The 13,138-nt window shown below is 37.9% G+C and overlaps 1 protein-coding gene across 1 annotated transcript; it reads left to right on the top strand.

The window, feature by feature from the left end:
* Nucleotides 1-345: 345 nt before the first annotated feature.
* faxdc2 (fatty acid hydroxylase domain containing 2) lies at nucleotides 346-12,339 on the top strand. The gene is made up of 8 exons (XM_073825027.1): nucleotides 346-404; nucleotides 1,133-1,230; nucleotides 1,377-1,480; nucleotides 1,930-2,051; nucleotides 5,010-5,215; nucleotides 6,939-7,044; nucleotides 7,143-7,309; nucleotides 11,695-12,339. Exons 1-8 carry the CDS (start codon nucleotides 396-398, stop codon nucleotides 11,852-11,854), a joined length of 972 nt encoding a protein of 323 aa, XP_073681128.1. The 5' UTR covers nucleotides 346-395; the 3' UTR covers nucleotides 11,855-12,339.
* The last annotated feature ends 799 nt before the right edge of the window (nucleotides 12,340-13,138 follow it).

Below are 13,138 nucleotides of genomic sequence, written 5' to 3'. Positions count from 1 at the left end.
ACACGTCCAAGTGAGTTGTATTTGTAGCAGACAAATGTGGCTCCCATATATATCAGTTTGAGAGATTTAGCACAAACAACCACTGAGGAGTTACTGATGCTCAAAGTGTTACTATCATCCCTGGTCTCTGTGTAAGGCTCCAATAAAATGATCAGCACACGAATAAATGTCTCTGGGCAATTACTAGCTTCTAGTTCTGCCATGATATAAGGATATGTTAAAAACAACAACAGTACTCAACAACTGACTCTGCTGCAATCATTTTGCAGGGATGTGTCAGCTGACCAGCGGTGGGCCAATCACAGATGAGCTCCTGACGCGGATCAGGCTGTAAACAGCAGCGGACGCGCGGAGCGACTGTCAGATGCGCGGCCGCGGAGCTCCAGACACACATCATGGCCGGAGTGAGTCCCTTTACTTTATAACACTGTCTGCACATTATTGTGATGTATTTAGTTAGTTGTTTGGCTTTGTTCTGTGTCACTGATTCATAAAAAGGCTTTAGTGTAACGCGTTTGTAACAACTTTAATGCGGGCGGCTTACATCATCATCATCATCATCGCTACAATGTTACTCTGATCGTTTCGCTCTGAAATCGAGATACATTGTTATAAACATTTACGGAATGTTACATAGAAACAATAAACCCCAACGCAGTGGTGCTGATGGGAAGGATAGTATAACTTTGTTGAGATGTTTAGTGTTTGTTGATGTTCCCACTGACATTTCAACGGATGTATTGATGAAAACAAAAAACAGACAAACATTTTTCGAAATATGGTGTTCATGCGAATAAATCATATGTAGTATTTGTACATCTAAAAGATAATTATGTAATGACATATTACATAAAGATCATTAAATAGAAGGAGCAGTCATTTTCCGTTTACAGGCTATTGTTTCTGTTCGTGTCAGAAATGTTATGTTGATGACTTCACTATTACCCTATTGTTATGTCAAAAGCAGGATGTGTAAGTTTGCAAAGGTTTTTCATTGGTCATGTAAAAGTGCACAAAGCAGTTCAGTTCTAAAATCTCTTATGATCGAACTTCATGCATTAGTTGCCTACTGACAGTCATCTACAAATAATACTGTCTCATGTTTTGACTTTGACTTCATCTCTCTACAAAGGAAAACACTGGAGGACTTTGGGACTCGTTGAAGAAAGCAGCTTTCGTTATTGGATCTGGGCTTTTCTTCCTGATCGGGTTTAGGAACTCGGTGACATGGTAGCAAGCTCCATTTCTTGCATTTTCTTGCCTTGCATTTCTAATCTTGTTGATGTGAATTTCATCTTTAGATTAAAATTTCAACTGACATCATGCTAATGATGCTTTAACTGACAATTATTAATGGTCTGTTTGTGTTTGCGCAGGCATTTGCAGAGGTTTTGGGGAGCATCCGGAGATTTCTGGCAAACACAGTGGACCAAACTTCACCAAGCCTTGGGAGGAAATGAGCCGGCCTTGTTTTTTATCGGTTCGAGGCGTAGCAAACCTTGTTTTTAACCTTTATATGGCCTCCCCTCTGGACACTGATTAGGAAATGTTCATGCATCTGTTGTTCTAGACCAGGGGTCACTAAACTTGGTCTTAGCTCCAACTCGTCTCAACACACCTGCCTGAAAGTTTCAAGTACATCTAGTTAGAGCTTGATTAGATGGTTGAGGTGTGTTTGATTAGGGTTGGAGCTAAACACCGTCTGATAATCCCTGTTCTAGACTGAACCGATTGCCTCAAACCTCAGACCTGCAATCAGGACTCAAATCAGCTGAAGTTCACTTAAATAAAACCATTTTGGCACAGAACACTGTATTCTGCAGCAACAAACGTTTTTACTGGATGCAAGAACATGAGTTAAATTTTCCCCAAAATAAATTGGTGGTTTACGCACAAATAGAAATCTCTTTTCTTTTTTGTGTTTAACAGGGACCCTGTTGGTGCCAACGCTTGCTTTTTGGTCGTTTAACGCCCTGCTGATGGTGGTTGACTCGACAGGAAAACCAAACTTCATCACGCGTTACAGGATTCAGCCTGACAAAAACAATCCGGTATGTTCTTCAGCAGCCCATTGACCTATAACGTTACTGTTTGAAACAGCGCAGGATTCATTCCACACTATAACAACTGATAATAATTGATCCAGTTATTAATTACACAAAATATCAGATTAACTGATTAATAATTAAGATTATTTATTAATGACTCAATTACCGAAAAAAACAGCAGTGACAGGTCTAGTATAACGCAGAGAAGAGAAACTCAGATTTTACTCATGAGCTTTTGCGATTGTTTTACTGACTATGAAAAATTGAAGAACCTTAGAAAATCCTTCAGTAATTTGAATGCATTTCTTATTTGAGCAGTAAGTTTCCTAAACATCTTTTCATTGTACTCATTTCATAATCATTTCTTGTTTTGTGACATATTTACGCAGACATATTTTAACAGCATCTGATTGAAATGTGAAATTTTTTTGATTATTATTAAATTTGGTAAGTTCAAGTTCAAAAAAATTCTTAGCATTTTTGTCTTGTTTTCTAGTATAAATATCTAAACATTCTTGAATCAAGATTTACTTGAGAAAGAAAATTGCTTAAATTAAGTCTTATTTTCGGAAAATAATTACGTTTTTTTTTTTTGTTTAAAACAAGAAAAAAATCTGCCAGTCTGGAAATAAAACTAGTCTTAATTCAACGGCAAAACAAGATTATTTTTCTTTCCCCAATGACAAATAATTTTTTTCTTGTTTTAACCAATAAACTAACAATATTTTGAAACATTTTCAGAGAAGAAAGGCTTAATATCTTTAGTCATTTTGTTTTTCAATCTTCAGTAAATGCATCTTGATGCAAAAATGTTATTTGTACTCGAAAACAAGACAAAAATACGTAGGAAAATATTTTGTTGCAATGTTTTAGTGACTTTCAGAGACTCAAAACTCTAATTCATTTATTCCTTTTGCACCTTTGCTCAAAAATGTTAATGCATGTTTAATGGGTTAAATGGTTTAGTGAAACTATATAGGCAAATATTGCTGTTGATTACCATGTATGAGTGTGTAAATGTTGTCAGTGTATTACTGTATGGGGCTAACTGTCCGTCCATTGACTGTTGAACATCTCTATCATAAAAATTCAGCTGAATGAAATTATAGGCCTATAAAGTCATAACTGCTGCTCTTTTGGATAACTGAGTTAGTGCTGATAATAATTTTAGCATACCTTGCATTGATTAAGATTACACAGCATATATAATCTTAAAATGTCCGTCATAAATACTTGCGTGTGTAGATTAAATAGTGCATAATAATGTCTGTCTGTGGAAAAGGAATTGAATAATGTTCTGTTTATGAGTTCAGAGTTCGGTCGTTACTGTATAATGGAGCAACAGGTTTTTTATCAAGTCTGATAAAATGAATCTATAAGGTTGAGTTTTGGTGGGTCATGAACAGGTCAGACTGTTTGGACGAGTAGCAGTTAACCTCAGCTGAACTTTAGCAATGCAATCATTCCGATCGTTCAATCCGAACACAGTGTTTACATGAGCGCTGAATGAAGTTCGGTTGATGTGTGTGATTATATGTCACAAGCCTTAAATCAAATTTAATCTTTTGACATGCTCACACTGCATGAATATACAGAGTTTCAGAAGCACACCAAGCTTTGTACAGTGATGCTAATATTAATTGAGCAGTAAAAAATGCCTGTTCCCATATCCAAAACATGATGAGAATCCCAATTAAGCACCTGCAGCACTTCACAGATGACGACTGGAAAGAGAACTTTAGATATATTAGTTTTAGATATAAGTGTTTATATGTCATGTTGCACAAATTAGAAAAGGTTTATCCCACTCCTCTCAACCCAACTGAAATTGTGTGAATTTTATTCTGTTTACATGGAGCATTTTCATTTGGATTGGACTTTTAAACTGACTTGTTTAACACACCTCAAATTTTGATTTAGCTAATATTTATTCTGAAGAATGATAGACATGTATAGTGTTGAAAGCCAAAATAAGAAATGTCATGGATGAATATTTACTGAGTAATCCAGTATTTTGTAGAGGGGGATGAAAATGGCAATTCAGAGATGGAGATTCAGAGTCAAGTTACAGGGGGGTAAAGATGACTTCAGAAAGATGACAGCATCATAATGATATTTTTACACAGAGATTGGTCGCTCTATTAGTGGAATCTGTTGACTTTAGCAATCTTTGTTGCATTATGTGCCAATGGTGACCATTCAAAAATGGGGAAACGGCACTTTTCAAGTTTTTCTCCAAAGTTTGCATGCCTGTAACCTCAAGAAGTATTAAAGATATTTTAATGCTCTTTTAGATATTGGGTCTTGACAAAGTTTACTTTTTGCATCTTTATTTTTAATGCTCTGTGAGATTCGGTTCCAGAGATATTGAAATTTGAATATGGCTCCAAGAGTAAAATGTTCAAATGTACACCTATTCAGTGGTCACAAACCAAATGTGGGTGAGTTTGATAAAAAATTATATTTCTTTTGATTGAAAGAGGAATGTCTGAAGAACAAATAATGTTAAAATTGGAGATGTATCTTGTTTCTTTCTGTCAAGACAACTGCCATGAACATACCTGCCTGAGTGCCATAAATATTCTTTTTCCAAAGTTTGCATGACTATACCTGAAGACGTGTTAAAGATATAGCAATATGATTTTAGATTTTAGTTGTTAATAAACTTTACTTTTGGAATCCTAATTTTTGGGATCTTAACATTTATGGCACTCAGACAGGTATGAAAAAATCAATATTTTTATATAATAATAAGGAAATATAAAAGATATTTTTAGATTACTTGCATTACGTTTTCATCAGTTTACAAGGTTATAAAGTGTATTGTACTGCTCTACAACACCCTAGAATCGCTCTGGCAGGTTCTGCAATTACAAGCACCACTTGCATTTTACAGAAAAATCTAGTAAACTACCTAGTGAAACTAGACCTTGTAATTGAAGTGATGTTGTTTCCCAAAAGGTGGATCCGGAGCGGTTACGGCATGCGGTGAAGAAGGTGCTGTTTAACCAGGTGTGTCTGTCGGGTCCTGTGGTGGTGCTCACCTACATGGTGATGAAGTGGAGAGGCGATCCGTGCGGCCCGGAGCTGCCCACCTTCCACTGGGTGCTGCTGGAGCTGGCCGTCTGTGGCCTGATGGAGGAGATACTCTTCTACTACACACACAGGTTAGCATTCATAAAACACTTGCTTAGTTTCTGATGACTTTCACCAACACAATGCTGCTGGTTAACTGTTCATCATGTCTACCAATCGAGGGATGCACATGAATAGTGTGTGGATGTACATGCACAACCAAAAATAAAAAATGCACTGGGTAAATAAATAAATGCACAATCACTGTTTTAGATCAACTAACTGTATAAGATTTCCATTTGAACTGAAACATAAATAAATTGTGGTGGTTTTAGAAGAAGTAGTGAGTAGTGAGTACACCCCTCACATATCAGCAACTATTTTAGTATATCTTCTCAAGGGACAATACTATAGAAATGAAACTTGGATATATGTATGTATATATGTCCTCTGGCCATTATTGTCAAAATAGCTGGCAACAAAAGTGAGTACACCCTAAGTGAACGTGTCCAAAGTGTCAATATATTGTGTTAGCACTATTGTTATCTAGCACTGCCTTCATCATTCTGGGCATGGAATTGACCAGAGCTGCAGGTTGTTGCTGGGATCCTCTATAATGACATTATGGAGCTTCTGGACGTTAGACATGGTTAGATGCCCCACAGGTGCTTAATAGGGTTCAGGTGTGGAGACATACTTGGCCACTCCATCACCTTCACCTTCAGCTTCATCTTCGTCAGCAAGGCAGTTGTCATCTTGGTGGTGTGTTTGGGGTCATTATCATGTTGGAAAACTGCTGTTCGGCTTAGTTTCTGGAGGAAAGGCGTCATGTTCTGCTTCAGAATGTACAGTGCATAATGGAATCCATGTTTCCCTCAATGAACCGCAGCTCCCCAGAACCAGCAGCACTCATGCAGCTCCAGACCATGATGCTGCCACCACCATGATGACTGTAGACAACACACAGTTCTCTTGGTACTCCTCACCAGGGCATCTCCACACATGCTGGACACCATCTGAACCAAACAAGTGTATCTTATAGTCTCATCAGACCACAGGACATGGTTCCAGTAACTCATGCTCTTGGTTGTCTTCAGCAAACCGTTTGCAGGCTTTCTTGTGAGCCAGCTTCAGATGAGGCTTCCTTCTGGGATGACGCCTATGCAAACCGACTTGTTGCAGTGTGCGGCGTATGGTCTGAGCACTGACAAGCTGACCTTCTACTTCTGCAACCTGTAAAGCAATGCTGGCAGCACTCATGCATCTGTTTGTTTAAGCCAGGATCTGCACCTGACACACAGAACAACAATTCTAATTCTGAAACTCAGAGTTCTTTGCCATGAGATGCCATGTTGAACATCCAGTGGTCAGTTTGAGAGAATGTACTTAACCTAATTTTAGCTGCTCTAATACAAGATACGCAACTTTGTAGGGTCCTGTCAAGCAGACAAAACATAAACATGATGAATAGGACATGTGGCTTTGCATGGTTAAACAACACACTGCTGTTATCACTTAGGGTGTACTCACTTCTGTTGTCAGCTATTTTGACAATAATGGCTGTATGTTGAGTTATTTTCAGAGGACAGTAAATCTATACTGCTATACAAGCTGCACATTGACTACTCTAAAATATATCCAAGTTTCATTTCTATAGTATTGTCCCTTGAGAAGATATACTAAAATGGTTGCTGAAATGTGAGGGATGTACTAACTTTTGTGAGCTATTGTAAATAAAAACATTTACACTTTAGTTGAGTGTGCTTTTAAGCAGTGATGCTCAGCCTCAGTCGTCCACTCATCTGCTCTCTCCAGGCTGGTTCACCATCCGTCCCTCTATAAGAGCATCCATAAGATCCATCACGAGTGGACGGCTCCTGTCGGAGTGGTGGCGCTCTACGCTCATCCGGTGGAGCATGTGGTGAGATCCGTCGAGCCGTCAGTCAGATGTGGGGTAGATCAGTGGTGATCCGTACGGTCAGATGTGTTAAAACCCTTCATGTGTTCCTGTGTGTGTAGCTGTCGAACATGCTGCCGGCTCTGATGGGTCCAGTGCTGCTGGGTTCTCACGTCTCCACCACCAGTCTGTGGTTCACCATCGCTCTGCTGGTCACTACGGTCTCTCACTGCGGATACCACCTGCCCCTTCTGCCATCGCCTGAGTTCCACGACTTCCACCATCTCAAGTAAGTCCATGCCTCAATATCTAATACAAGGGAAATGGTTGAAGTAAAGTGATTGTTTTAGAGTCCTGGGACAGTGATAGGTTTCCATGCACTATAAAGCCCAAAGCACGCTTTTTTATGCGTATTCCAGCACACAGGTGCAGTTGTATACAAGAAGCCTTTCAAAGCACACTCCATTTAATGTGTACACACAGGGCTAACTACCTAACTAACTAACTAACAGGGCTAAAACTAACTTACCTAACTAACTTGCCTAACTTTGGTTGCTAACCAAAATGTTCTTTTTTTTTACCAGCCATAAAACTCTTTTTGCAAAAACAGGCTATTACTACTACAATGACTCAACATATTTACAATGTTTTTAATTTGTCCTTTACTTTAAAGAAAAAAAAACAGATATATTGATTTACTAATTAATGTTTTTGAGGGTTTTTTTTTTTGTCCCTTAAAAAACGTTGAGATTCCTGTCCTTGCATGTTTTTGCAATGTTTAACATATCAACACTCATCAACAAATATGTCATTTCCATTTCTAAACCACATATTTTAAAGTCACCATTATGCACCATTAAGCTAAAAGGATTCCTACCACAGTGGCCATCCCTCACAAAACTTATATCTACCACAGTTTTATCATGGGTAGAATGCAGAATGTTTTAATACACGCATTTCAATGTAAATGTGTTTTATACAATATTTCAAACCTTTAACCCACGGGAGAAAATCAACCCACTGCAACAGTTTGAAATCAACCCAATTCCATGGGAAAAATGCGGATTTGGCAACCCTCCATCCAACACAAGCTGCATCCAAAGTGATTTAAATACTTTGCATTGTGATATTGACTCACTGATGTGCAAAAATTATATTCAATATTAGAATGTTTGCTGGAGTGGGATTAAGAAAACAGTCCTGCACAAGGCTTCAATACAAAAACGCACACAATTAATGGTGACTGTAGAAAGCAAAAGCCAAATCCTGGACATTTTGCGCAATTTAAAAAAATCCCGGCCGGATGCATTTTTTTTTTTTTTTAGGTCTAAAAAGAGGACATGTCTGGGGAAAAGGAAATTGTGACTTTTTATCTCACAACTCAGATTTTTTTTTCTTCTTAAAATTGCATGATATAAACTCAAGTCATAAAGTCAGAATTGTGAGATATAAATTTGCAATTATAAGTAAATAGTCTTTATCTCAGAATTGCAAGAAAAATGTCAGAATTGCCCGTTTATCACACAATTGCGAAAAAAATAGAGTTGTAAAAATTAAAAGTCGCAATTACCTTTTTTTTATTTCTTTTTTTTTTATTCAGCAGCAGAAACAGGCTTCCTTACACACATATACGTATCTGTTGCATAGATATTTTTTTCTCTCTACGTCTCATCTTTGTGTTTGGGAAATTTGTTGCCATGAATTATAACCCATATAGACATGTTTGTAATATTTCAGGCTAGAGTCAGCTCTTCTCACAGTCTCTTAACCCTACAGGCATCCATTGTTGTTGTAGCTACCTTGGGCAATTGTTGCCATCTTGTGGACAAACTAATTACCATTAAAAAAATGCATGTGAGAACTTACTTTTACAAAAACCATGTGATGCACATACATGGATGTAGTAGTGTGATGATGAAATCTGCATGTTGCGTACATTTCAAATTATAATAAGGTTAAAATTGACAGAGTTCACGTATAATTTCCTCACATTCATGTGCTTCAAATGCAAACTTCATAAAATGCTGAACTTTAAAAACACATGACAGACAGTGTGTGTGTGTGTGTGTGTGTGTGTGTGTGTGTGTGTGTGTGTGTGTGTGTGTGTGTGTGTGTGTGTGTGTGTGTGTGTGTGTGTGTGTGTGTGTGTGTGTGTGTGTGTGTGTGTGTGTTAGTGACATTTACAGTGGGGTCAAATGTTGGCTTATACATGATACCATTTTGTTTGTGTAAGTAAATAGGCAACGTTGTATTACTGCTCTCTCCATTGGTTCAGCAATCATGTTGTAACATGTAGGTAATAGCTGATTTACACGACACCGGTTCTGTCATTTAACATGCATGCTTTCTTGTAAATCCTGTATATTTGTACACAGACATACTCAATTGCATGAAATTTCTATCCATTTAGCCAACCCTAACCCAGCTCTAAACCAGCAAATGAAGGTCATCAGAATTACTAAGTAATGACTGCAGTCGTCCAGGAGCAGAGGTTTTTTAGACAGGAACATTGGACCGAGCAGTCATTATTCATGACAAGGGGAAATCTGTCAACCTTGCTCTACATTCAACTCATGCAGTAACCTTTGTTCTCACCAGATAACAGCCTAGAGCTCTTTGAACATTTCATAGGTCTCCAGCGATATCAATGAACATCATGTAACAGTGAAAGTGTATTTGTAAGTGCTGTCTCTGATGTCCAGCTTTTCCACATAGGAAGCATTGCACACCTGCCAGATATTGATATGCTGACGTATCTCCTCTGATATCACTCAACACTTATAAAGATTACATGAGTGCATTCAAAGCATTTCAGTTGTAGGTGTTGACAGCAGTGAAAATTGCAAATGATCTGCAAATTCTGTCACTACTGTATCTCTTCATACCGCAGCGGTTTACAGTGTAGCCAGATTATTACTTAGTAAAAGGATCACCTCTTCATTATGGATGTGCAAAACACTTAATAGTAATGCAAGAGGCTCAAAACAACATTGGCTTTGACATCAGATGGTGTCAGTAGGAGTGAGCCTACACTAAACTTTGCAGTGTTTTGTAGTTCAATGTCAGTCTGCTCATGATCACGAGTTCAGAGGAGAAACTTTACTGAGGTCAGTGAGTGCATCGGTGAAGGCAGTCATGTTTTATGAGGCATTTAGGTGCTTGTTTTTTAACTATTCAGAGTTCCCACAGATCCTTGAAATTCTTGAAAGTTGTGAATCTGCATTTCTTTTTCAGTGCCCTGGAAGGTTTTTGAAAATCATACATGGATACAAGTCATTGAAAGTAGTGTTGTTTTTGGCGGCCGGTTTGAATTTTAATTTTAGTCTAGTCTTTTGTGTGAAGCTGTCATTTTAGGTTTTATTAGTTTTAGTCACGTTCATACTCTTTTTAGTCTAGTCAAGTTTTAGTCAACTAAAAGTCTGAGCATTTTAGTCTTATTTTAGTCAGAATTATCCATGACTATTTTTGTCTAGTTTTAGTCAACGAAAACTGATGAACAAAAAGAAAAATTATACATTTGGTCCTGGTCCACTGAATGTTCATACTGGCATTTTTGAGAGTGAACCTAAAGATACTGAGCCTGAAGACAGTGATACGTTTACAACATGATTAGTCGGGTTGAATGACGTATATGTCGTGACAGAACTCACTGAACACTCCAAACAAAAGGAAATGGTATGTTCGACTTAAAGTGCTGCTGCAGATGTATGACATAAAACTACCCATTCACTGATTGGTCTGCTCAGCACTACTTGAAGTCGACTACACCTAATGCTGTCTGCTGAATGAAACACGCTCATTGTTGTGTTTATATCATTTAGTTTTCACCACCTGTAAACTTACAAAGAGCATATAAAAGGCACTTTATCTCCTCGTTGCTCCACATTTGCCCTCTGCTAATTTTGTTTTGGATACACTGCGTGTTCTCTTCGTGAAATCATATCACATAGCCTCGCATCTTGTAAGTCCTTCAAATTGAGGTTATTGGCCCTGGAAAGTCATTCAAGGTCCTTGAATTTGAAGTTAAAGAAGTAGTTCACTTTCAGAACAAAAATTTACAGATAATGTACTCACCCCCTTGTCACCCAAGATGTTCATGTCTTTCTTTCTTCAGTCGAAAGGAAATTGTTTTTTGAGGAAAACATTTCAGGATTTCTCTCCATATAATGGACTTTTATGGTGCCCCAAAATGCAGTTTAAATGCAGCTTCAAAGGACTCCCAGTTGAGGAAGAAGGGTCTTATCTAGCGAAACGATCAGTTATTTTTTTATTTCTACACAGAGCTAGACAAGACAAGCATTTTAGTTTAAAAAGTATATAAATTGTAACTTTTTTTTTTTTTTTTTTTAGAAAATAACCAATCGTTTTGCTAGATAAGCTATTTTTTCCTCGGCTGGGATTGGTTAGAGCCACTTAAAGCTGCATTTAAATTGCATTTTGAAAGTTCAAACTCAGGGCACCTTGGATGACAAGGGGTGAGTACATTATCTGTAAATGTTTGTTTGCTGAAAGTGAACTAATCCTTTAACCAAGGTGTGTAAACCCTGACTTTTCCTAGAGACATCTAAAATGGTAAAGAGGCTCCAGAAACAGTGGAAAAGCCTTGCTATATCTGAGTAAACAGGGCAGGTTGTTTGTTGAGCGCTGTCTAAATCTAGCCGTCTTCCTCTCCAGGTTCAATCAGTGCTATGGAGTGCTGGGAGTGCTGGACAGGCTGCATGGGACAGACGAGAAGTTTCGTAATTCTAAAGCATACGAGCGGCACACGGTCCTGCTGGGTTTGACCCCGCTGAGCGAGAGCATCCCTGACAACCCCAAAAAAGCTCAAGATTAACTGTGCTGTCTACATTTGTCTGTTAGATCCACATCCACACTACATAAACTGACAGTCATCAGCACGTCTAATGGATCTGGAGTCACACACATTCTTTAATGTTATATCACAGAATTGAGGTTGAGGTGATTATACTGGTGTATTAGGGCTAAAGATCATTCATCTGCAGTCATCCTGTTTGATTTACTCAAATGAGCCGCTGTGAGGCAAAGAGACCCTGTTTATGAGATTAATAATTGCTGTCTACAGTCCTTTTTATTGTTCATCTTGTGTCACTGTTGTGTCAGAATAGCATTTCACATTTATACAGCTGATGAAAATTATTTTAATACTTATCAATGCTATATTTTAATACTGAAATCTATAATGTTTTTTTTTTTTTTTTAAATGAACATGTTCATGAACTCTTTCTGTCCCTGATGATTCATAACATTAGTTTCTGGAGTTTAGTATCAAACCTCACTCATTAAAGCTGATCTGCTGTACTGGGTGTGTTTGTAATATTAATAATTCTGATGCACAGAGTCAAATAACGACTCTTCAATTTTACATCCGGAACACAAGTATAGAAGAAATCCATTAGTGTGTATTATATGGTCCCAGACCCCCATAAGGACCTGGAAACATTATCTTTGATTGAAACTAGAAAAAAAAACTTAATGGTAATTTTTGTTAATGTATTATGCATGCTTTTTGTCTAAACTCCACATGTTCAGCACAGTGTTTTTACCTTTTTTTTTTTTACAGTCAGCATCTGAGGCCACAAACACACTATAACTGAATGTGTTAAGTCTGTTCCCGTTTAAGGTTTAATCCTAGTCTGTACATGAACAGGTCACATACACTGCTTTAGGAACCACAACCACCTTAAATGTGAGAACCAATCCCATCAGTGATTGTCCTGTCTGTGTTCAGTTTTGGTGTCTCACAGCAAGAAACACAAATTTCTCAAGTTTCACCTTTCGCCATGTGCTGTTTTTGTCCAAAGGCATATTATGTCCGGCAGTTTTAATGAAACCACCATTGACAGTGGCTAGTTTTGTTTATGCGCATAAGGCTGTTTCACAGAGCGTAATTGAAGACCAGTCGTGCCACTGCATTCGGAATCATTTGTAGAGGTTTGATTTAAAAGTCTTTCATCCATATCTGCCAGGCAGCTTGAGATCTGTACAGCTACTGTTTTATCTTCTACAAAGGTGCCCAGTTGACCAGGAGAGCAATAAATGACTACAACATGGAGTTTTAATAGGAGCTGTTAGTGTAATAACATGAGATTCAAACGAG

The sequence above is a fragment of the Garra rufa genome, chromosome 19 (assembly GCF_049309525.1).
Source record: "Garra rufa chromosome 19, GarRuf1.0, whole genome shotgun sequence".
Classification (NCBI taxonomy): Eukaryota; Metazoa; Chordata; class Actinopteri; order Cypriniformes; family Cyprinidae; genus Garra; species Garra rufa.
Note: the sequence above shows the minus strand (reverse complement) of the source record. Positions and strands in the feature narration are given on the sequence as shown.